The sequence below is a fragment of the Bombyx mandarina genome, chromosome 17 (genome assembly GCF_030267445.1).
Source record: "Bombyx mandarina strain Sakado chromosome 17, ASM3026744v2".
Taxonomy (NCBI): Eukaryota; Metazoa; Arthropoda; class Insecta; order Lepidoptera; family Bombycidae; genus Bombyx; species Bombyx mandarina.
Genome location: NC_143223.1, coordinates 10829787 through 10855343, shown reverse-complemented (window position 1 = coordinate 10855343; position 25557 = coordinate 10829787). Strand labels below are relative to the sequence as shown.

The following is a 25557-nucleotide window of genomic DNA, read 5'->3' as shown; positions in this document are numbered from 1 at the left end:
TACGAATTTTCATATTGTATCGCAGGATCGTTTAATGTGTGGGCCTCTACCATGTTTGGCCCAACCTTTCACCACCGAGTCCTGTATATACCGCGCGCCCCTGTATGCGGAAACCATGCAAGAGGTTCAGCTCTGATCCAAAAAAGAATTATTACACAATACAAGAACACCAGCCGCCTTATCTTTTAGACCTAGACGACAATTTATATTACAAAGCAAATAAAAAAATTGCAGGGATCTTGATTTATTGCTCAGAAGACACCACACTAGTCCTTAAGCGCCTTACAATCATCTGTAGTAGCAATATCATCACCTATTCTCTTGTATATGGACTGGTCCGGTAGCCCAGTACTGGGAAGATAGTCTTTGGCAATGTCAATTGAAATGTCAATTCCCTGATCTCAAATCCACAAAGAGCGCAAATTCACAAATGCGTTTTACGTTGCGGAACACGATCCTGTAGACACTTTGGTCCGGTTAACCGGCTCCCTAATTCCGGTTAAGGAGTCCATTCAGATCCTTACTAGGCCGTCGGAACCACAGAGGCACATGCATCATCATCATAGTTAGTTGAAGTGACGAGAATCGATAGGATTCAGCACAATTTATTTTACAAGTATGCTCTCCAGTACCAAAGTGTCTAATGACCGCCTCAAACAGATATCTGGGCTGACTTTTACAAAATGTGTTTGTCTATATTAGTTTTATTTAGGAAATATTTTATGGGTGTTATATCCTCCTGGTGCTCCTTTCATTTAACGACGTTTTATTTCTTATGCGGTCCATGAAAGAAAACATGCTTATCTGAATTAGTCATCTAATCTGGTAGAGGGAGTTTTCCGCTATAATCCTTTTAAGTTCATTGAAGCTATCAGTGACAACTTGTTGAGTTTTGGGATATAATTCGAAGAAAGACATGTTTTTGAATTATATCTGATGATGAAAACTTTCTATTTGACAAAACCTAGTCTCGATTTTTAACAGTTACAGTATTTTATTACGGGTGCCCCACAGCACATCGCAACAGCAATAGACAGGATGGATAATTAAACATCCGGGTTCAAAATACATTCTATAAACCAACAGAAATCACGTAATTTTAAGCGAATTATTTTTTACATGCTGTTATTCCTTCACCACGGAAGCCATTCGTGAACGCATTTGTTGGATATTTTAGTGAATAGAAACAGAAAAAGAAAAAGAAAAATTAAGTATGTTTTACGTTTTCTCTTCACATAATTTAAGATCCGTTAATGATCCATTGAACACGTGAACAATCACATATCAATAACGTAAATTCTTTCAAGCCTCTTTCTTTAAGTAAATTCATATATTACCTACAGGTTTCATTATTCAGTTGAGAAAGCGCCTGCTCAGACGATAATGTGAACATGAAATGCCTTGAGCAAGATTTCTGCAAACGAAACATTCATTTGGATCCGTGTTAACTGTAATTTTAAGAATACCAATTTGCAGCTGGTTGAAATCACGAATAATTTTATGAGTTACAAGCTATGTTGTTTAACCTTCATTGAGAAGTAACTACTGTAAATGTTTTTCTTTGTTAGTCATTGGACATCAATTTGTTTAATGATTAGAATGAATTTAATGCGTATATTTTTCAACATCACGGGTCGATGACTTTTTGACATTCTCTTCTTTTTTCTACTTGGATATTAAGTTTTAATTTTTAAAGTACAGTCATATTTTTGTTAAACACATTAATCACATTTATTTTGCTTTTTTCAATACCTCTGCTTCATTTATTTCATGATTTGATGTCGCTATAAACAATACTTTCCTTAAATATGTGATTTCGAATTGTTTAACAGATAATGTAAATACTTAAATAAATATTACGAGAAACATGCATGGAATAAACACAGTGAATAAAATTATTGCTATAAACCTTTGAAATAAAGGCTTTATAGCAACATCAACGGCTAAAACTAATCATTGGCACAAACAGCATTGAACACATTATGAGTTATTATCGAAAATGAAATTGATTGCTATAATTTAATGATGATAATAAAACCTTTAATAAAATTCGGAAATCATAGGTCATCCATCCAACAATAAAACACTAACCTTCACCTTAAAGTTACTTGTAAATTCACGAACGTAGATAAAATCGTGATATTCATATAAGAATCCACAAAAAATCTAGATTGACGTAACTCATTGTATACCAGAAAAAAAACCCATTAAAATAGTAATAAACAAAATACGTTTTTTACAGAAAAAATGTGCTACATCATTAAATTGAGCCCCAAACTTGGTAGTCCTGTATCTTGGAGATCATTCTGGGATATAAATCTAATCACATTCTAGGGCAGTGTATCAAGTTACAGTTTAAAGGACTATAGGTCCCGCTAAAGTACTACGTTATTATAATATAATATGTATTCCAAAACGTTGTCAATAAATGTAATTTTTTATTCTTTATAACACTGAAGTATTAAAAAAATTGTTTCAATATCAAATATATATATATGAGAGGCAGTCTTTAGCTTTTCTTTTTTCTTTTTTTTTCTTTCGGTTTTCGCAAGTCGTGGATATAATAATTAATATAGATTTTACATTTGAAATTGGCTTTTAATTTCATTATTTCATTATATTTTTTGCAATTTAGTTATATTATGTTTTCGACGTTTTGAATATTTTAAAGTTTTTGTGATCACGGACGATTAAAAAGTTGACGAGGGACTCGAGTGACCGATACAATAAAAAACGCGATATTAAACCGTATAAATTGTTTTTAATAATTTCTAATACTTAATTCACTGGTCTCTATAGGCCAAACGTCAATGTGAAGTACTGATAATTTCTTTATCGCCGTAAAGAGGATCTTAGGACATATGCTGTCTCAAACTAGATACTAAGAAGAACTCATCAAAGACTTTTGACAATTATTATCCTTAAGCCTCTAAATATCGATTTTCGAATTGAATAATACTGCCGGTAACAATCGCCTAAGCCCCGGGGGGTGATCGCATCGGTATGCAAAATGTGAGTGCTCTTCAATAGACACGCCCTCAGCAATCTGTGCAAGGTGATGGAACGGCGCTCTGCATCAATATAAAAACACTGTTTGTGATGAATTAAGCATCATTCTTCCAACAGCAGCCTTTTGAATATCAACTACTTCGGATAAATATTCGAGATGTCCGCTCTCAAGGTATTTATGAATGTAATATGAAAGAAAAAAAAATGTTATATCGTACAATTTCACAAACAAATTTTAACTTTTTTTTATGCTAAAATGGTTTTCTTGATTTCTTGATATATATATATATTGTTCATAAGTTCTTATATATTATCGTTATGTTTCAGATTGTGTCAGCCCTTGCCCTCTTCTCTATGGCGTCAGCCGGTCATTTGGGACATCTACAACATACCTCTGGCGGCTACAACGCAGGAGCTTACAACGCTGGCGCTTACAGTGGAGCTTATGGAGGCGCACAAATACCCATACTTAGTTACGAAAACATTAACAACGGCGACGGAACCTACAGATACAGGTACGTAATAGAATTTTTTACGTTAAACAATATTTCCGTTTAAAACAAATTGTAGCCCTTTTCCTTTTCCCCTAACCCCTTATTACTCAATATGTCATAAACGTAATCTGAATTCACTGTTTCACAAAACAATAAACTAAAGTCAACCTTTACAATTCTAGTGACGCAACAATAATATTGCATATTAACCAACTGGAATTATTGAATATGCCACCATTATTACGTCGATAAATAGTAATTTTGTGTCCTCCGATGCTCTTAATAATACTCCGTTCACTTTTTTTCAAAACCAGCTTGCTTATAATTACAACCGTTTGTACATGGAATCTTTAATTAATGATAATGTTCATATGTAATGTACATACTTCTGAATTAATGTTATGTTACAAATGGGAATGTCTTAAGAGGTTTTCTTTTCGTTTTAAATCAAGATTGGAATTTTTTGTATACCTTTTAAGCAAGATATTATTACTTTCTTAACTTTATATAGTACACTAGCGACCCGCCCTCGCTTCGCTTCGGAAACATTAAAACACACATGAAATCAAAAAAATAAATAAAAAAAAATAAAAAAAAAGTAGCCTATGTTCATCAGGGACAATGTCGGCTTCTAATGGAAAAAGAATTTTTCAAATCGGTCCAGTAGTTTCGGAGCCTATTCGAAACAAACAAACAAACAAATCTTTCCTCTTTATAATATTAGTATAGAGTATAGATGTAGGTATCATTATCGTTCGGCTTATTTCAACTGTGAGCCATTTATACATTCCCGTTAGTAGCATGAGGCGACCATTATTACAATATGATTAAGAACGACTTCAAGTCTCAATACAAGGTGGCTGTAATCAGGGTCCCGGTAAGAACTTAAAATTGTAGATTCCTTTGCCCATCGAAGACATTAAAAAAGTTATAATTGTGATTTGGCACTAATTAAGATAGTTTTAATTCAAATGAACTATTACGAATTGTTTCATCACCAACAGTGCTGTCGATGTAAAGTAATATTAATAAAGAAAATTAATTGTAAAAGAATGTATTTTGAGGTCGTCGTGGCCTAAAGGATAAGACATCCGGTGCATTCGTGTTGAGCGATGCTCCAGTGTTCGAATCTCAGGCGGATATCAATTTTACTAATGAAATACGTATTCAACAGTTCACGATTGACTTCCATAGTGAAGGAATAAAAATCAAACCCGCAAAATTATAATTTGCATAATTACTAGTGGTAGGACCTCTTGTGAGTCCGCGCGGGTACGAACCACCACCCTGCCTATTTCTGCCGTGAAGCAGTAATGCGTTTCGGTTTGAAGAGTGGGACGGCCGTTGTAACTATACTTGAGACCTTACAACTTATCTCTCAAGGTTGGGTGGCGCATTTACGTTGTAGATGTCTCTGGGCTCCAGTAACCACGTGAGCTCGTCCACCCACCTAAGCAATAAAAAAATAATCTTAAACAAATATTCTAAACTAACAGCTATGAAACTGGTAACGGGATCTCTGCGCATGAGAGTGGCGCACCCCGCGCTCCCGGCCCGGAAGGCCTTGCCGTAACTGCAGAAGGCGGATTCTCATACCGCGCTCCGGACGGTCAGCAAGTCGCCCTTTCGTACACTGCTGACGAAAACGGCTTCCACCCGACCGGCTCCCATATCCCCACTCCCCCACCGATCCCAGAAGCTATTCTCCGCTCCATCGAGTTCAACAGACAAAACCCTTCTTCGTAAGTACTTTTCATGATAATCATGCTTCCGTATAATTTTAACCAATATTTTAATATGCTAATATGATGAGACGAAATGAAAATGAGGTCGGTAAGAAAATGTTAACTATGAATGTGGAAGGATATAGAGGAAGACCTAAGAAGAAATGGATGGATTGCGTGAAAGACGATACGGGTAAGAGGGGAGTGAGCGAAGAAATGGTATATAATAGAAGAGTATGGAAGGAGAAAACATGTTGCGCCGACCCCAGGTAACTGGGAGAAGGGCAGAATAATGATGATGAGATGATATTAATATGCCAATATATTCCCAATTACTGACCCAATTCTGACGAAGCGTGTTGCGGATAATAATATGTAGTTTTAGGTTATTAAACTACCTTGCATTTTGATTTATATAAATAAAATAAATTATGACTTTTAAAGTAGTCAAACTTTAAAAAAATATATATAAAATTTAAAGACTTAGTGATCTGTGTATGTGGTATTAAAAATTTCCCAATTACTTATTTTCGTAAGACACATTTACACATAATATCTTTTTATAACTGTAGAGACTAATATGGTAGTTTTGTGATTTTAATGTAAGCTTTATTATTTTCAGTGGCGATGGTTCCTACCATCACGGCGGTCGGTACAACAATGCCTACCATTACTAAGTACAAAACCACAACAAATATCGAACTGAGAACTCAGTGATCCTATAAACACAACTGGCGAGTCAAAGGCATTTGGATAATATGTTATATTTATTGCACTTTTATACAAACGTTGACTATGTGACGAAAGCTTTAAATAAAAGTTGTGAATTGAAACATAATTTTTTATTTTATATCAACTGATTTTTTATAGTAATCTTTAATTTATTTACATTTTCCATTAAAAGATTACACAAAATACAATTCTTTTAAAACGGGGAATAAAATCTTATTCACATTTTTACTCACTCAATTATAGATATGCAATTATGTTAACACCAATTAAGAATTAATTATTTTGCAAATGTATTAACTATCAAAACGATGATCTTTTAAAAAATAGTAATTTACTATGATAGTATAAAAAAATCTTAGTGTAGCGTTTGTGTGTATTTTATTTTATTGTACTAAAAAAAAAGTTAAATTATTTTACATCTATACATATAAATAAAATTAGAGTGTCTGTTTATAATATTGAAATAACCGCTTTTTACTACATGCATATGAATACATATACGGTACATACACCAAAATATTTTTTTTTACAATTTTTGTCTGTCTGTCTGTCTGTTTGTTCCGGCTAATCTCTCGAACGGTTGGACCGATTTTGATGAGACTTTCACTGATAGGTAGCTTATGATATAAGGAGTAACTTAGGCTACTTTTTTTTTGCACTAGCTTCGCCCCGCGGCATCATCCGCGGTACGACAATAAACGCGGGTAGGTAACATCGCGGGACTCAGCTATTAATAATAAAATTTAATGTTTCCGAAGCGAAGCGAGGGCGGGTCGCTAGTTTATAATAAATATCCTGTAAAGTTCAAGCATAAGCTAAAAATGCTTTTTCCAGTAAACTATAAGGATACGTAAAAACAGTAAATATGAAAAAGTGTACAATATTAGTTATTATAATGATTTGATTATTAAAAATACTAAGATATTCAAATATTGCATAATAACATATTAACGCCCACAGAGGAAAAAATAACAAAACATTTACACACTTATATAATTAATACACTTCATTTTGGGGTGTAAGGTTAAAAGAGGATCCTTTGTCGGTAGACCGACGGTCCGAATGTTGTTGTTCGAAATTTGTATAATTAAAACTTATCTACATAGTACATAGTACAATTATTAGAGATTATCAACAAGCAACAACGTAGCTAATCTGAAAAGCAAATAAATGGTTAATCGTGAAGAAGAAAGAGTTAAAGCAATAGAAAGTTTGGCAGATCATTTTTTTTAAAGTAAACGTGTTTCTTTACTAGATATGTGAAAGGGACTAATTTCGTACTTAGAATAAAAAAAAATTTAAGTAATAATTATTTACAATATAATAATAGAATAAAACGGTTATCGGATCGTGCATAACACGTGGTGAATGGTGATACTCAACTCGAGATATAGGTCGAAGTCGCTTTTTTTTCCCTACCTAAGCTGATAGCCTTGAGAGGCTAATTCAGCGTAACCATAACTAGTAGATGAGCTCACGTGGCTCAAACCTGACGACGTTGCTAACACGAACCCTAGCAAGAGCCGTGCTTCGCAGAATCTACCACCGGATCGGGAACGCGACCCACTGAGAAGATCCGGCGAGAAACTTAGTGGGCTCTGTCTGTTGATTAATTTACTTCGACGGGCTCGGCGAGAACGATGACTGGTGCTTAAGGTACTTAAAATAGCACAGTTAGTGGAACGAGAGGATCCGAAATGACGTGTTTTGGGCGACGTCAACTGCTTTCCATTCTGTCCCCAGGATCGGGAATGCGAAATGATACAACGACAGATCAACTATTCAAACAGGAGGGCATAACCGCTTAACGATAAGACGTTTGCATCTATCAATGAGTTACGCCTAACTCATTAATAGCATAGCATCACTTATAACGAGTATGTAGCGCAATTCTATTAGGCCACTACGACTTATAAAATCCCGTCTGCTCGTTTAATATAAAATTTTAAAAAGTCGTATCTATAAGGATTCCATTGGAAAATATTGTTTTATTAGCACACATTTATTAGTTTCTCTTGTATATGACAAAAACTTAGAACGTGACTTTCAGCCACCTTAAATGTCGTATTAAATTTAAACATATTACTTTACAGGGACTGATAAAAAAAAAAGTTTTATCCATTATCTTAAGGGTATCTTCAGGATTAACGATTTTTCATATGCAAATACACCGCAGTGTTTTTTGTCAACTACATGTTAATACTGCGTACTAAGAATTAGATTGGAAAATGGGCTGAATTTTTGAAACAAGCTTTTGAGTTCTAAGAGATCAACAAGGAGCTTAATACGTTTTACAAGTTAAAAAAAAACAATACCGATAGATTTTCAATGCAAACTATGTTTTGGTATGCAATACACTAGTCTATACAATTTACTCAATCGTCAATTTTCATGTCACCTCTTCCTTTAATTATTTTTATTTTTATCATCGTCTGTGTCAAAGGAATCTATGTTCCAATTGTTGGAATGTGGTGTAGTTTTCTTGCAATTATACTTATGGTTAAAAGATAGTTAAATGTCCTGCATAAATCACGTTTTTCTACAAAACAATTCTGCAATTATTGTAGCTAGCTCCAAGAGAGGAATCAAGGCCTTACCGAATCAGTACAGATTTGTTTTTATCCGATAAGCTTAAAATAATTTATAACTGTAGCTTTATATCAACGATAAACATGAATAGGACTAATATTATATTTTTTTTCAATTAGTGTACGATAAATACGTATTAACATTATTATTTTAATAATGTTTAAACACAAGGATGTAAGGACAATAACCAATCAATAAAAAATATTATATGATATTCTCAAGTTTATTGTTCATTGGTTATACATTTCATTGTATTAACTGTAACAATAATTATGTTGATAATAGTCACAATGATATCACAGTACACGAGTATATGAGGTACAGCTATAACAGAAAAGCGGGGGTATATTTTGTAGTTGTTTTATCAATAATTTTAATAATGGTATCCATTGCGCCCATTGTTACCTCCTCCGTTGTTGCGAGAGCCACCATCACTGAAATACAAACGATACTATAGTGTTTTAAAAACTAGAAACGAAATAAGCCTCTCCTAAAATACACAACATTTATTAATTCACTGTCCCACACGTAGTTTTACTTTTATTAATCATTATCTTATGATAGACTGATTGAGAACTCCTTAGATATAAGCTGTCTTATTTATGAATAAAAATGCTTAAAGATAAATTAAAAAAAAGTTTATGAACTACTAAACTAAGTGGAACAATGTCCTCAACCAAAAAAAGTCAAGGTATAGGGCAATTTGAAGTTTAAAACCTGCGTTTTTTTTACATCCAAATAGCAACTGAATTGTAGACAAACTATGCGTATCAAACTATGCGTTCTATAATTCAGTTGCTATTGAAGTCCATAAAGAAAAATGAGAATTCCCGGCCAGTTCAAATCATAAACGTAAAAGTCTTCCTTCATCTTAACTAGAACGAATGTCACAGCAGAAATAAGCATGATAGTGCTACGACTGCCTACTGGTGCGTGATCATAAAACGCGACACCCATGTCATTTCTTAATCATAATTACCTCATCGTAGCAAAATTAATAACAGTTATTTTATTTAGATGTAATTCATGAAAAAAAAGTCATCATATCGTTAAAAAAAACTTAATTAAAACCTATTAAGCTTTGCTGGGTAGGCCTCCCACAAGATGGGCCAACGATCTATTGAGGTTCGCAGGGATTCGCTGGATGCAGGCAGCGCAGGACCGGTCTTTGTGGCGAGGCTTGGGGGAGGCCTATGTCCAGCAGTGGATGTCTATGGGCTGATAAGAAGAAGAAGAAGAAGCTTTGCTGAAACTTACGAAGAAGGGTTCTGTCGGTTTAACTCCAAGGATTTTTGAATCGCTTCAGGAATTGGGGGTGGCGTTGGAAGGTGAGCACCAACTGGATGGAAGCCGTTTTCATCGGCGGTGTAAGTTAGAGAGATCTGCTGGCCGTCAGGGGCGCGGTACGAGAACCCGCCTTCAGCGGTCACAGCAGGTCCCTCTGGTCCGGAAGCTCGTGGGGCGCCGCTCTCGTATGCTGATATACCTTCTGGGGTTTCATAGCTAAAATTTGTAACATGTGATTAGTTAGAAACAAAGTAAGGAAAAATTTCAGAAGAGATGGTTTACTGGTGGTAGGACCTCTTCTGAGTCCGCGCTGCTGCCTATTTCTGCCGTGAATCAGTAATACGTTTCGATTTGAAGAGTGGGGCAGCCGTTGTAACTATACTTGAGACCTTAGAACTTATGTCTCAAGGTGGGTGGCGCATTTACGTTGTAGATGTATATGGGCTCCAGTAACCACTTAACACCAGGTGGGCTGTGAGCTCGTCCACCCATTTAAGCAATAAAAAATAAAAAGATTCAAAATTAATTTTACTTTGTATACAACTCTGTTGACGTATCAATTATCATGTTTATAATCACAAGCATCTAAAATATTGTCTTCTCTAGAATTTACACTACATATTTACACTTAAAATGTAATATATATAAGAGATAAAAAAAACTAGCTTTAAAATTTTTAAAAATGCTTAGTTAAAAATCGTTATGATTATCTGAGATTTAAGTATCGCATATTCTGAAAAAATATAATAAATTATTGAGAATCAAATTTAATTCGCAGTAGGTGTTAAATTTTTTTAAAGTAAGTAAATAAAGTGTAAATAATTTCAAAAAAAAGTATATTAAGCCCTGTTTTTTCTTTCCACTTCTGAATTTCATGAATTCATCAACAGTAATAAACAGACCCCAGTTCAGTTTATAACAGCCAAAACAAGCCAGCACGTGCCGTTAATGAAGTCTGCGCCTAGGCTCTTAAATGTAATACAAAAATTTAATTTGGCAGCGAATTACAACCTACATTTGCTTTGAGGATAAATTTTCACTCAAGGCAGACGCTCCTGCCTCCAATGGACATCACTTCAGGGTCACAGGTAAGCCGGTGCCTACAAAAACCACTTAGCAAAATTTTCATATTTATTGGTTGAGCCATAAATAAATAAAATATGTATCGGTATTCTTATGCGTACCTAGTGGATTACGTATATGTATGATCGTAAATGTACAATTATGAACCGCTTGAGAAACCAGATTAAGAGTGACTCAACATCATAGGCGGTTACTCTTAGCAGAGCAGTCGTGGTCATGTGGAATAGGAAAAAGAGAAAGAAAAGAAAGAGTTAATAGGACCGTCTAAATTAAAAAATCTTCGACTTATTTTTTTTTTATTGCGTAGATCGGTGGACGAGCTCACAGCCTAGCTGGTGTTAGGTGATCACTGGAGCCCATAGACATAACGTAAATGCGTCACCCAGCTTGAGATATAAGTTCTAAGGTCGTAGTATAGTCACAACGGCTGTCCCACCCTTCAAACCGAAACGCATTACTGCTTCACGGCAGAAATAGGCGGGGTGGTGGTAGCTACCCGTGCGGACTCACAAGAGGTCCTACGACCAGTATGTCAACATTCAACATTCTATCGTAGCTAAGCCCGTGAGATTATTTTCTGGTATACCTACCTGAACCGATAATTCCCATCTCCGTTGTTCACATTTTCGAATTTGAAGGGCGGCGAAGCTTGTCCACTGAAGGCCCCCGCACTCGCAGGTGCATATCCTTGTGGCAACAAATGATCTAACCGCTCACTCTTGACTGCCACTGCTAATGCCACCAGCCAAATGATCTGGAATCGTCGAAATATTGAATATAAATAAAATTAGTCTCGCTAAAACTCGAGAACGGCTGGACCGATTTGGCTAATTTTGGTGTTGTATTATTTGTGGAAGTCCAGAGAAGGTTTAAAAGGTAGATAAAGGGGAATGCCCATTTTAGGCCCAAAGCGGACAATAGATTATAGAAAAAATACTTGGCGCATTAATTTTGTCATAAATAAATATGCATTTACTTTCTTGCAAATAAGCACCACTACAGTTTACAATAAGTAGTTTAAAAAAAGTAACTCTATGGAAAAAACAAGGATTTTTATTTTTGCGGGAAACATATTGCCAGCTTCAAAACCTTTTACGTATGAAGTAAATATTTTGAGTAGGTATATAAATAAAACATATAAATAAATCATTTTAAGTATTATCATTAATCAATCGATTTTAATGGATTTTATGCACATAAAATAACATCGAAGACATACCCATTGGACTTTAACTTGTAACTATACTGAGACCTCAGAACTTATATCTCAAGGTGGGTGGCGCATTTACGTTGTAGATGTATGTGGGCTCGAGTAACCGCTTAGCAACAACAGGGTGGCTGTGAGCTCGTCCACCCATCTAAGCAATAAAAAAAACTTTACTGGTATTATTATTTAAATATGTACAACTAAAACAAAAACATAAAAAATAATGTGTACTCGTAAAAAAAGATTAAGATATAAATCAATTATCGGTTATTTAAAAAAATAATTGATATATGAATTTCATGTAATTATTTTTCTTTATACTGACATCACTGAATTTAATCTGACTGACTGACACTTCGCTTGCTGCTTGTGGTGTTGTGCTTGCGTACAAAATGGATGTGTTTTGATTTTTCTTCAATTTATTTGACTTTTATCAATAACGTTTCATACTACGACTAAAAAACATTGTGTGAATTGTGGTTTTACCCTGACCGAGATTTAAAACCGTGTATATGCTCTTTTTTGCTAATTTTAGATGATACTAATTGTGTATGAAGATGAAGAAAATATAGATATTTAAAGAATTAAGTGTATTTTTTATACCCTATTGGATAAAAATACATTAGGAACATCTTAAACATTAAGAAAAGAAAAGTTCTTGAAGTATCTCACAATCCGACATTTATTTATATAGAAAATTAACCTCAAAACGAGTTTTTATTTTTATTATATTTTTTATAATAGTGGCGTCAATTTCAATATATTTTTTAGATATCCGATACATTTAAGAATTTGAATCAGTACATTTTTATAGTAATATTTGATGTCCATCTTGGGCCTAGCACACTATGGAGAGTGGGCATTCCCCTTTGAAAATGTTCGGAATTAAATAAAAATAACTATTTTGTTTTTCCTTTGATGTCCCGTCGGACGGATTCCTTTTGTTTGTTTTAAGTTTATTTTGATACAAAAGTTTAGGTCTTTTATTTATCGATCGCAGCACTACGAAGTCTACCGGGTCAGCTAGTACTGAATATAAATGTTTACGTATTGCCTGTATTTTCTCTAGATGACAGAATCCACGAATCTGGATTCGTCAAAAATAATTGCTTATATAATTTGCTAAAATAATAGATTAAGCTTTCGAACATTTTACCGTTTTCATGATACAGACGACTTAAGGTAATTAGAAAATGAAAATAATAAACACGAGACTGAGAGAATGTGTGTTGTTTCAACCGTGTCTGCGATCCGCTAAATATGTACTAAAATTAACCATAATACCTATGTCATTTTGCAATAAAATTTTAGTTATCAATTTATAGTAATTAATTTCATTAATAGTAGTATGATATGGTAATTAATTTAATTGCTAATATTTAATTTAGTAGTATTAATATAATTTATTAATTTAAAATAAAGTAAATTAACAATTACTTTGTTCATTTAGGCATGTGATGGACATGGACATGTGATGCGTAGAGAGAAGCATGCGACTAGGAGATGTATGGAAATGGTAGTACAAGGTAGAGGGAAGAGGTCGACCGAAGAAGACATTAATGGAGTGTGTGAATGACAATATGAGAGAGAGAGAGAGGAGTGAGTGTTGAGATGACGATGACGAGATGATATAAGGGAATGGAATAGAAAAAAATCCTGTGCCGACCCCACCTAGTGGGATAAGTTGATGAAAAAGAAGAGATTTAGATATCGCAATAAAGCGTTCTGAGGAATTGGAGGTAATCCCCTCGTCTCCGTTTAACATCGCATCATCTGCTACCGCAGCAGATCTCATCCCTATCGCCTAGAACTGCTGAGCTTTACCATTACCAATATCACTGAGCGACCGACCACTTCGCATCTGATGAGTCTTATAGCTTCAACGGCACTAAAATCACCAAGATGCGATCCATTTTGATTTTAATCACAGCATAACATTCAAAATACGTTCAACAATTGAAAATTCTTACCAATTTCGTCATAGCGAATCGTCTCTTTCGTTTCGTTATAACTGAGAGCAGCGCCGGATGTCGAATACTCGATGCAGGGATGTTCACGTTTTATATCGGCACGTCTGCCCTTTTAGCGGCTTACCTCACCTTGCCCGTGTTGTTAGACGTTAGGTTAGAGCGATACAATTTACAAGCGATTGTCGTCTTATCGATGCTTAAGCATGTAGCTGTGATCTTCTTCAGCTGAATTGCTGAATTAGTCCAAATAACGTTTATTGACTCAAGAATTGTAGACATGATCGAAAACTTATTTATGTTATGAGCTCACAGTATATTATTAGCCTACAGTCGCCAACGTTTTCGAGGTTTCGGCATGGCTATACAACCTTCTGAAAATATGATTTAAACTATAGCGAATATTTGAATTGCGTATGATCCACTCTATATATATTGGTCTGCTGATGCGACTTACCCCTATGGCTCTAAGATGGGTACTGAAGCTATTTGAGAGAGCACGATAAATACGAACTTTTCCGAAAAATTACGAAGTAAAATCTTTTCTCACTATATCTAAATCCATTAATACACGTCACTTACAGCGTTAATCATTCCATACATTTTCTTTTTTGTATTCGAAAAAATCTCTTGGCTATCATAGACTTACATTTTAATTAAGAATTGGTAATAACTACATCCTGCATGTTAAAAAATATATTCATTACAACATTTAAATTACATAACAAATTATTCACTTTCACACTAACTTGCAGCTCTCTAAATGTCAACAAACCTTTAGGTATTTTAAGGTCATTCGTAGAATTACTAAGCAAATGTATGTTGATTTTTATGTGTGAAATACACTCTTTGTGGAGAATCATTAAAAAGTAAGAATAGTTTACTTTACTAACGCCTAGTAGTGAACTTTTAAGCTAGTTTGAATCACCTAATTTGCATCCTCTCCTCCTCCTCCTCCTTGGGTCATATTCCTCAACTCTGAGCGTTATAACCAGCCTTCTGTATCACTTTCACTTGCATGATCTTTCTCCATCTGTTTATGTCTCTCTCTGTTTGTATCTTCTAAGCGACTATATGTAAATATATGTTTCATTGATGAGCTATGCGCTCGCGTGTCTTTTTTTTTTCAATTTTGTTAATATTGTGCACAATTTCTCTTAACTCGTCAGCGAGTAACGTCAAAGTACGTCGAAAATTGTTTCGATGAGTCCACTTCTACTTAAAACAAATCAAGTGAGACAAGACTTTTAGAAGCTTGAGAATGGAATCCATACGTTTGTCCATATTGATCCCTACCTATTCGTTGATAGCCTAAGGGACTGTTCCAACTACGCGCAAACGGTTAGGTGAATTCACGGGCTCAACTTAAGAGAATTTAATAGCACTAGCAAGAACGGAATCGCGACCCATTCAGAAGATCCGGCGAGAAACTCAATGGGTAATTGATCCCAGGACTAAATCGGTAACCGCCAAATAATTAGCAGCAAAACAAAAAACGCATGTCTCGTTTTCCGTGCCTACACTACCACTAATCGACATATTGAACTTGTCCGAAAAAAGTACCATTCTGTTAAATATATTTATCCAAATAGCTTATAAATATAGCAAGCAATAACTTTCTAAGCTTCTTTTGATTTCCTAAAGTCATTTTAGATAAAATATATTACTCCCGTTCCGGTATTATAAAACGTAAAGATCACAGAGATTTTTTACTAGTGGTAGGACGTCTTGTGAATCCACACGGGCACCACCACCCTGCCTATTTCTGCCGTGAAGCAGTAATGCAATTTGGTTTGAAGGATGAGGCAGCCGTTGTACTGTAAAAACTGAGACTTTAAAACTATTATCTCAGGGTAGGTGGCGGCATTTACGTTGTAGATGTCTATGGGCTCCGGTAACCACTTAACATTAAAAAAAGCGATATAAAAAGAGAATCTCACTAAATACGCTGTCGTTTATAACTTAAAATCCCAAATATTTTACAGGATATCGAGATGCCCCGTTGAGGTCCGCCCAACCAGCAAGGTGACGAGCTTACTATTACGTGCAATATTAAACATTATCATTGAGCAGAAGAGTTCAATTAACCATTTCCAAAAGGATCATGACTCCCACATATTCCGATAAATACCTTTTCAATGAATACATTAGCGTTCTTATTCAAAACAAGTTACCGGAGCTCTATAAGCCCTTTATAAGAAAACTCAAGCATATCTTAAGCTATTTTAAGCCTATCAAACTCTCATTAAAATTATGTATCCCCTATTGCTTGCTGAAGTTTCGATAACTATAGACAATCGTAATTGGGTCATTAAAAGCGACCTCTCAATTTTGCCTCCATTTTTACAACATGCAAAGATCCTCCCAAGCTCATAGTATTTTTCTTGTAACAATAGGTACTATAGAATAAAACATTTGTCACTGATATCTGAATCACGCTAATAAATATGTTAGCATTTATTGAGTAACAACATTTGGATCTCCGCAGCGTTCGTTAAATCTACGTCTTCATAATCGTCTCTTTACAAAATTGTAACTTGCAGCAGATTAACCTGCGCCCTACACTTAATCGATAGCCACGTCAATTACCGCAACTACCCCACTGTCATACTTCAACACATCATCATCATCATTCTCCTGCCCTTCTACCAGTCACCTGGTATCGGCGCAACATGTTTTCTCCTTCCATACTTCTCTATCATGTACCATATCTTCGCTCATTCCCCACTTACATATATCGTCTTTCACGCAATCCATCCCTTTCTTCTTAGATCTACCTCTTCCTCTAAAGCCTTCCACATTCGTAGTTAAAACTCTCTTACTAACCTCATTGTCATTTTGTCTCATCACATTTCCATACCGTTTCAAACGCGTACTTCTCAAGTTCTCTGTCACAGGTGCCACTTTTAGACTTCCTCTAACACTTCCCTCATAATAATTCAACACAATCCGTCATAATTTAACACGATCCTTCTATAGTATAATTTAGTATAACACTCTTATATCTATCTAGACCTTACATTTCTCTATATCTCACATCTATCTCGTATAATCTATAATATAATACTCCTACATTTATAAGAGGTTTTTGGCTGTTAAGCTTTATTGCACTGGTAATGAACGTTTTAGCTTATTATCCAATGAATATTAAAAACATTTTTAACAGTCTTTTTAAAGCTTCTATACATCAGAGTGAATATAAATCAGACGATGAATACTCAATATATAGGATTTCATCAACTTACAAATCATTCAACTTACATAAATAACATTGTATCTAAAATCCGTTACCTTCGATAAACAATATATTATGAATAAGGCCATAAATGTTTCATGGTATGAGAAATTCTGTTACTACTCGTCATGAATGCTGTAAACCGCATTTATTAGTATTTGCTTGTAAAGGTTACATATAAATTTAAAGTTCATTCTAGTATTGTTGAATAACATTAAATTTGATCAAATCTTTTGAAAAATTCTTTCTTAGAGATATTGTTACACGAAATATATTAATTAGAAATATGGATTAAATAAGTGTTACTTGTGGCAATTCAAGGAATAGTTTCAATGTATATTAGTTTCCCGTAGGAATGAGAAAGCATATCCGTAGTGTAGGCTACTTTTAATCGCAAACAAACATTTTTGGAATAAAAAGTAGGAGTAAGTAGTACATCACAAACTTGACCTAAAACTGTCCCACACCTCAGAACGGAACTTGCGAACGTTAGCTATAGAGCTATGTAAGATTTTTATACCAAAATGCGAGTTTAAGGTACGCTGGTAAGTAAGGCATCATTAGTCCCATAATTAGGCCAATCTATAAATTCTGCTAATGTAATTTTAGAGATAGACTTTTGTATCTGTCTTGTTGAAGCTGTTTGTATATTTAACCCTACAGCAACAAGTTAACAAGATTAAAATTCTTTTCTTTACGAAAAACTGTGATTCACCAACATAAATTTAGTGACGTAGAAATGTTTTCAGTCGAACTCCCGCATCAATCTCGTACTTAATACTACAGTAATTGTTACAGGTATTGCTCTGTTGTTAGTACACTGTTTATTCGGCATTCTGCCAAAGCTAAACGAATAGGCAATAAAATAAAATTCCTAATAGAATAACGACGGTTGAAGCGTGGAAGTTTTCAATCGGTCAATCGGATTATTGCTTGACGCACGAACAGCCAGTTAGGCTTTGCTGGGATTTGCATAAGCCAGAGTGAGGATTGTTCCCGTCTTTATTAAATCTAACAAAACACGGAAGACATTTGGGTTGCAAAAATATGAAGCTGCTATACTTTTAACAATTTACATTCTCAACAGCAAGATTTGTTTAGAATAAACTACTTTAGAATAATACTAGCGACCCGCCCTCGCTTCGCTTCGGAAACATTAAAACACACATGAAACCAAAAAAAAAAAAAAAAAAAGAAGTAGCCTATGTTCATCAGGGACAATGTCGGCTTCTAATGGAAAAAGATTTTTTCAAATCGGTCCAGTAGTTTCGGAGCCTATTCGAAACAAACAAACAAACAAATCTTTCCTCTTTATAATATTAGTATAGATGAAAATGTAAAACATAGAACATGAAAAAAGTGACAGATACCTATTTTGATTCTGTGATAAATACGTGCCATTTGAATTCATTGTGCCATATTTAGATTGCAATACATGTCATGACCATACATAGAATATACACTTCATATTTGAGAGTATTGACTTATTTGACAGTTTCAAAATAAACAATACAACAATAAACAACCAAGTAACTCAAGAAATAAAATTTCTTCATGTCAAAATCGAGCGCGATTCCTAAATATTTGAAGTATACTTACAAAGATCAAATCGATAGTATTAGTCACGTGTCGTCATTTGTCAGCAGTCAGAGAACAATGTGACTCGGTTATTCGAAAAATGTCTATACCAGACAGATTTATTACAATATACTATGAGAAAATAAGAAAGTTTGATGTTGAAGTAGTTCATTTGTAGAACGTATGGCTCCGTTGTAAGCTTCAAACATACATACGTAATCCGCCGCTGACTACTCCCCGAATCCTGATCACGCAGGAGCCAGTCACCGTCGTCGCCCTAGACACGTCCTTACGGATCCATCAGATTGAATAACTCCTGCACTAGATACCTTCAGCTCTAACACTAGGAGCAGGCTGAGGAACCCCGGTAACCGTACTTGTCGAACTCGACAAAGAAGTCGTCGTGCAACCTAACCCATGCATGCATCAGCTCGCTGAGATTCTCGCCGGACCTTCTCAGAGGGTCGCGATTCCGATCCGGTAGTAGATTCATTCGCGAAGCAGTTGCTCTTGAGTTGTTAGCTCTCCTTCGAAGGCGCTCGGGCAGCTGTTAGCAAATCCCACCCCTTCTGGCTGAGCCTTTGCTCGCCCACCTGTCTTGGTGAAACTGGAAAGGCCTCCGGGCCACCAGTAAATATTCAATCATAAAAAAAAGGAATCGAGCCGTGCGCTGTATTTTATTAACAAAGCTTCACAGTTGACTTTCGCGTAGCTATGCGCATATGATATATGAAAATGAGTGATAATTTCCTCTACGTAATTTCATACCAAAGAAAAAAAAAACAATCTTGTAATCAATATTGCATGAGACCATCCACAGTAAGTTCATATTATAGTTCACTCGTTGAAAACAACAATATTTTGGAGGTGGTTTTCATAAACATCACTTATCTGTAGTAACTATCAGTTACAGACGTTCCGACAACTGTTGTAAATAAACAAATTACGTATGTAAATATTTTAGATGATTATTCACCAAAATTCTTTTGGAATAGGCGGTATGCACGCTTAATTAGTTTCAGAATAGAACGGGTTTGTTCACGATGGAATTATGGGGGTGTATATTAATATACCCATAAAAGCAAACGACACTCATCAGTTTAATTGACCACCATTGTCCGTCCATGAATAAAAATACTAAATCATGTAGATATCAGTTATTTAACATTTCTGTAATAGTAATAATAGTATATAGTAATAGTTTTGGATCATATTGTCACTTCCAGTATTTATCTATACTTATGAAAATAAGAATTTAACAGTCACGCTTAAAATATATCCTATAAGCCTGTAGTAATATTGTGATGAATAAATAGGGTATCAACGGTAATTTATGAAAGAAGTCAGCGCGTCATTTCGGAGTGAGAACCAATTTTTTTTTAACACGTATTTATTAGCTTCAGACGTATGTATGATAGTATGTAACGGAATCTTTGAGAACATGATTTTGACCCCCTTCAAATCGTCGGATCAATTAGAAATTTGGTATACTTAATAAGGACCAGTGACAATTCAACATTTAAATGAAAAAATAAAAAAAAATGAATTTCAACTAAAAAATGAAAAATAAATAATAATTTAATAAAACAAAAAAAAAATACGCTTTTATAGAAAATCCAACTATTTTTTAGTGACGATTTCGCAACTGTCACCGCCGTCTGCTGATATGGCGATTTATGCTAGATTTAGGTTTTTTTAGCCCAGTCGGAGCTATTGAGACGGCGGAACAGGGCTTACGCAGAGTATATTACATCCATCCCGACGTCCCCCAGACGCCGGACCGGCAGCCGCCGGCGACACGACCACCGGCTCCCTCGGTCGACGGGCCGGGAGCCTGCCTTGATGGTGCCGCGTTGCACCTTCCGCGGGAGCGGTCGGGGAACACGGTCCACCCATCCCACATAACCATCACCCGGCTTCCTATTACGGGCGGGATGTAATGCACCCCGCCCCACACCTGGGTCCCTCCCCGCATAAAGCGGGTGGATGCTAGATTTAGGTAGGCGATGATTGGATACTTTGTCCTGTGGGAGCGTGGAAGTTTGCAAGACTCTACCGTGGCTCCTTTCTAGTTAAGTCTAATTAGATATTTATCGGATATCAGGATTTACAGCACCACGTTATTTTTTTACGGGATCAACTACCAAACTACCTATTCCGCCAAATACCGGGGTTGTCTGAAGTATCTATATTATGATTTATTTACCTATAGCTAAGGTATATTTAACTATACTATACCTATATCTAACTATATCGACTTTCAGATAACTATTTTCAAAACATCAGATAGACGCTAAGAATTAGTAGGCTATATTCTACAGTCGTTTATAAATATTAATAAATTATTGATCTACAATCGGGTGTAAATACTCACGTGCCTAAAATATTTTATTAGTATTTAGTAAATTACGAATAGAAAATTAACGCGACAATGTAAATGTCAATATAAATAGACATAGAACTAAAATTACTTTTACGGTTTAATTTCGCATTTTTTCGTTATGTTACGCGCTAGGGTTCGGGATAAATAAAATTTTACCAAAGTACAACTAATAACTGTATTCAACACTTAGAATACTTAAAACACTTCACCACACTTTTAAAATTCTCAATTCGCTTCTTTCGCTTCGCCTTAGGTGATCCGTTCGCTGTTTCGCTTCGAGTAATTCCGATTACTGACTGACTGCGTTACATCTCTACAACGCTTTTATAGCCGATACCTCATCCCTAGAATTATCGAGAATATTTCACACATCTCTAGTAGTATTTCCGCTATCTGACAATAGATGGCGTTGTACTTCTCGAGCGTTCTAGGTGCTACTAGATCCTTCGATATTCGTTCGACTATTCGGCGATAGATGTCGTTACTCTTACCGGCGTAACAGTTATATTATCCCAGATGTTTCGAAAACAACACACAAAACAACACTTTTCGTGGTCACGGACGAGTAACGTGTTATTCGTCGAATTTCGAATATTGTGCTAACTACCGTCTATTCTACTATAAAAATATTTCTAGACTTTTCGGTTTACAGAACTCCATCCAGAAGTATGTCTAATACACCTAGATCGATTTTAGCATGTGTTGGCGTAATTGATGTACTATAAAAACGAGTTTGCAATTTCATAAATACAAACGCACGGCTTACAGTAAATGTAAATAAACATACAAGACGTTTCGCTGTGCGGCCAACGGCGGCCTTAGACAGGCAACGAGCCAGCTCCCTAGCAAGCGACCTAAATCGCTTCCATTAATATTCAATCAGGTACCAAAACAGTATGATTTTCACTGCGACTATTCGTATAAACAGACACTACGCATCAGCTCTGACATTTGTGGAGCAATTTTGATGAATTACAGACCGCCGTGAAAAAGTTAAGCCCACGAGCGGATGTCGATTGAAATTGTTTTCAATCTTGTTTGTGTAATGAAGCACGTTGATGCCAAAACGTAGTTAGTACCAACCGCCGGCAAGCTGTCCAATGAATACTGATCGACCTTGCCGCAACCATGGCTCCCTAATTATGGATCTAAATTTGAATGGTTTCGGAGAACGAAAGCATCACTCGCTTCGCTCACAACAAACCGCGCTATGTACCTTGATAATAAATCAATGGAAACGTTTCAATACGTAGTTCTCAGTGACGTAAAATAATTATTGTATTCGTTGTTTGGTAACTAAATCTATTTCTGAGTTTTACTACGCAGCACACAATGAGTCAGGAGCATAATATCAAAAGTTACTCTTAATTTGTGATTTGCATTTGCAATTAATTAGCAGAACAACTATTAAAGTGTTGTACATAGGCGGCACTGAAAATTTCGGGAATTAACGGAGTGACACAACATTACTATTTAAAAATGTATTTATTGCTTTTCGAAGTATTCTCCGCGAAATTTGACACATTTTTCCATACGATGGAACCAATCATTGAAGCAACCATTCCATTCGGAAGTTGGGGTCTCCAAAATGGCCGTTTTGTAGGCGTCCACAGCTTCTTCAGGTGATGAAAATCTCTGTCCACGCAATTTATTCTTTATTTTAGGGAAAGTATAGAAATCATTAGGGCTTAGGTCCGGGCTGTACGGCGGATGGTCTAATAATTCTATGTTTTCTTGCTCTAAAAACTCTTTTGTTCTGTGCGCGGTGTGAGAACTCGCATTGTCGTGATGGAGGATGATGCGGCGGTTGCAGTTCTCTTTACGGAGTTCAGAAACGACCAGTGGCAAACAAATGCTAGCGCATACCATTCTGCATTAACCGTTCTTTGTCCCTCAAGAGGAATAGTCGTAACATGGCCGGTTTTAGAGACAAACGTGGCCACCATTTTTTTTGCAACACTCCGTGAACGAACAATTTTTGTTGGCTTTAACTCATTTTCGAACACCCAAACTCGTGACTGGTTTTTTGTTTCGGGTTCGTACGCGTATATCCAGGATTCGTCACCTGATACAATGTTGTATACAGCATTTGAGGATCCTGCGTGGAATCTTTCGAGAGTTCTGACGCACCAAGTAACGCGAGCCGCTTTTTGCTCTTCACAGAGCGAATGCGGTATCCTTCGGGAAAACAACTTTTTTACACCTAATTGTTCATGCAAGATTATTTGTATTTGACTCATGCCAATGTCTAAAGTTGCCTGAATTTCGCGGTATGTCACATGTCGATCTTCCTCAATCAGCTTACGCACAGCATCAACGTTTTCTTGGGTGACTGCAGTTTTTGGACGACCTTGACGGGGATCATCACTGAGCTTGACACGTCCACGTTGAAACTCAGCAAACCAGCGATAAATTGTGGTTTTGGACGGGGCTTCATCACCAAATGCAGAAATCATCCGGTCATCACACTGTTTTTGTGTTAAACCACTTCGAAAGTCATAATAAATCATCGCTCTTGAATTTTCTCGAGTCAATTCCATTTTCTCAACGACTAAACAAGTTTGACAAAACCTCGTGACAAGACCGAGAATCTTTTTTGAAATAAATAAATGGTATTCGATTTTTAAAACCAATGAGTTTTCAATTAAAAAGATTTTAATATGACAGGAACAGTGGAAATATTCCATTCCCGATACTTTTAGTGCAGCCCTCGCGCATTGTGAGAACACAACAAACTTCATATTATTCGCACGTAGTACCGAAGGCGGAGCATATTTTTAAAGAAAAACCTTTTTTATGTATTTTTTATATGAAACCTTTTTAGTTTTCTTTCTATAAAAGTATTTTTCTTATATAAGTTGACTAAACTCTCTGTCATTAAGCAAAATGAACGAGTTAAGTTTATTTAATTCAAGAATACTGTATAAAATAATTTATGGAAAATAAAGGCTTTAAATGTTGTTTTCTTAATATTGTCCAAAAACTCAATTATGTCTTTTATTATTGTTTAACCACTTTTAGAATATTCCATATCATTATATATTTATAGTATTAAATTATATTATTATGTTTCTGATAATTTGTATTTTTGTATAGAAAAACAAAACTTTCATTTTAATAAATTAATTTTTCAAATCGGTTCAGTAGTTTCGGAGCCTATTCAATACAAACAATCAAACAAATATTTCCTCTTTATAATATTAGTATAGATTATAAAACAAAATTTATCTGTAAATGCGATGCGATAATAGAACTAATAGTTAGAACCTACGAATAATAGGAGGAATTAAAACGTATTGCGCCTGCACGAATTTGTGCGACGTATTTTTGATGCGAAACAATAGTGTTTTGTTTGAAGAGCAAGCAGCTTGCTTAACTTTATCAATCCCAAAGTTATATACGCAACATATCATCATCATCACAGACTGTCCACTATCTACTGCTGATCATATGCCTATTATATATCATACATATTATATTTGCTACTTAATTAGTTCTGGTAGGAAAGCGTATTTTAAGCCCACATGGATAGGCTGCGGACCGCATATTTTTCCCTCGAAGAAGTAATGCGATCGAACTTGAATGATGGATCGAACAGTCATACAAATCAATTGAGAGATTGAGAAAAGTACAACATACTCGTAAAACAACTTAACGATAGATATTTATCTTTTATATGTAAACTCCACAATTTACCGTTTTTTTTTCCCTACCTATGCTGATAGTCTTGAGAGGCTATTTCAGCTTCGCCCTAACATGTAGGTGAGCTCACGGGGCTCAAGCCGGATTGTTGCTAACACTGGCCCTAGCAAGAGCAGTGCTTCGCAGAATCTACCACCGGATCGGAATCGCGACCCACTAAGAAGATCCGGCGAGAAACTCAGTGGGCCTTTACCGTAGAAAACTAACAGTTACTACAATATTATATACGTATATACAATATTAGAATCAAGGTGTCATCTTCTAAACATAGCCTTCGTTCACACATTTTTACTGGTGGTAGGACCGCTTGTGAGTCCGCGCGGGTAGGTACCACCACCCTGCGTATTTCTGCCGTGAAGCAGTAATGCGTGTCGGTTTGAAGGGTTGGGCAGCCGTTGTAACTATACTTGAGACCTTGGAACTTATATCTCAAGGTGGGTGGCGCATTTACGTTGTGGATGTCTATGGGCTCCAGTAACCACTTAACACCAGGTGGGCTGTGAGCTCGTCCACCCATCTAAGCAATAAAAAAATAAATAAATAAAAACATAAACAATTTACATAACA

General features: G+C 35.6%; 2 protein-coding genes and 1 long non-coding RNA gene across 3 annotated transcripts in view; 1 reads left to right on the top strand and 2 right to left on the bottom strand.

The window, feature by feature from the left end:
• Positions 1-25557, bottom strand: part of LOC149501152 (uncharacterized) — a 171976-nt gene that overhangs the window by 62488 nt on the left and 83931 nt on the right. The gene's annotated exons all lie outside the window — the stretch shown is intronic.
• Positions 3046-6049, top strand: CPR8 (cuticular protein RR-1 motif 8). Its single transcript, XM_028171311.2, has 4 exons — positions 3046-3181; positions 3337-3524; positions 5000-5245; positions 5850-6049. The coding sequence occupies exons 1-4, from the start codon at positions 3167-3169 to the stop codon at positions 5902-5904; spliced, it is 504 nt and encodes a 167-aa protein (XP_028027112.2). The 5' UTR covers positions 3046-3166; the 3' UTR covers positions 5905-6049.
• Positions 8762-14251, bottom strand: CPR7 (cuticular protein RR-1 motif 7). The gene is made up of 4 exons (XM_089734351.1): positions 14096-14251; positions 11509-11672; positions 9806-10051; positions 8762-8982 (listed from the first exon to the last, which is right to left on the bottom strand). The coding sequence occupies exons 1-4, from the start codon at positions 14105-14107 to the stop codon at positions 8922-8924; spliced, it is 483 nt and encodes a 160-aa protein (XP_089590477.1). The 5' UTR covers positions 14108-14251; the 3' UTR covers positions 8762-8921.

Coding starts and splice junctions, on each gene's coding strand:
- CPR7 (XM_089734351.1), bottom strand. Junction 10,052..11,508: donor GATGGGAATTATCGGTTCAG/GTAGGTATACCA, acceptor TACAAATTTTAG/CTATGAAACCCCAGAAGGTA. Junction 8,983..9,805: donor AACCGACAGAACCCTTCTTC/GTAAGTTTCAGC, acceptor TTTGTATTTCAG/TGATGGTGGCTCTCGCAACA.
- CPR8 (XM_028171311.2), top strand. Junction 3,525..4,999: donor GACGGAACCTACAGATACAG/GTACGTAATAGA, acceptor CTAAACTAACAG/CTATGAAACTGGTAACGGGA. Junction 5,246..5,849: donor AACAGACAAAACCCTTCTTC/GTAAGTACTTTT, acceptor TATTATTTTCAG/TGGCGATGGTTCCTACCATC.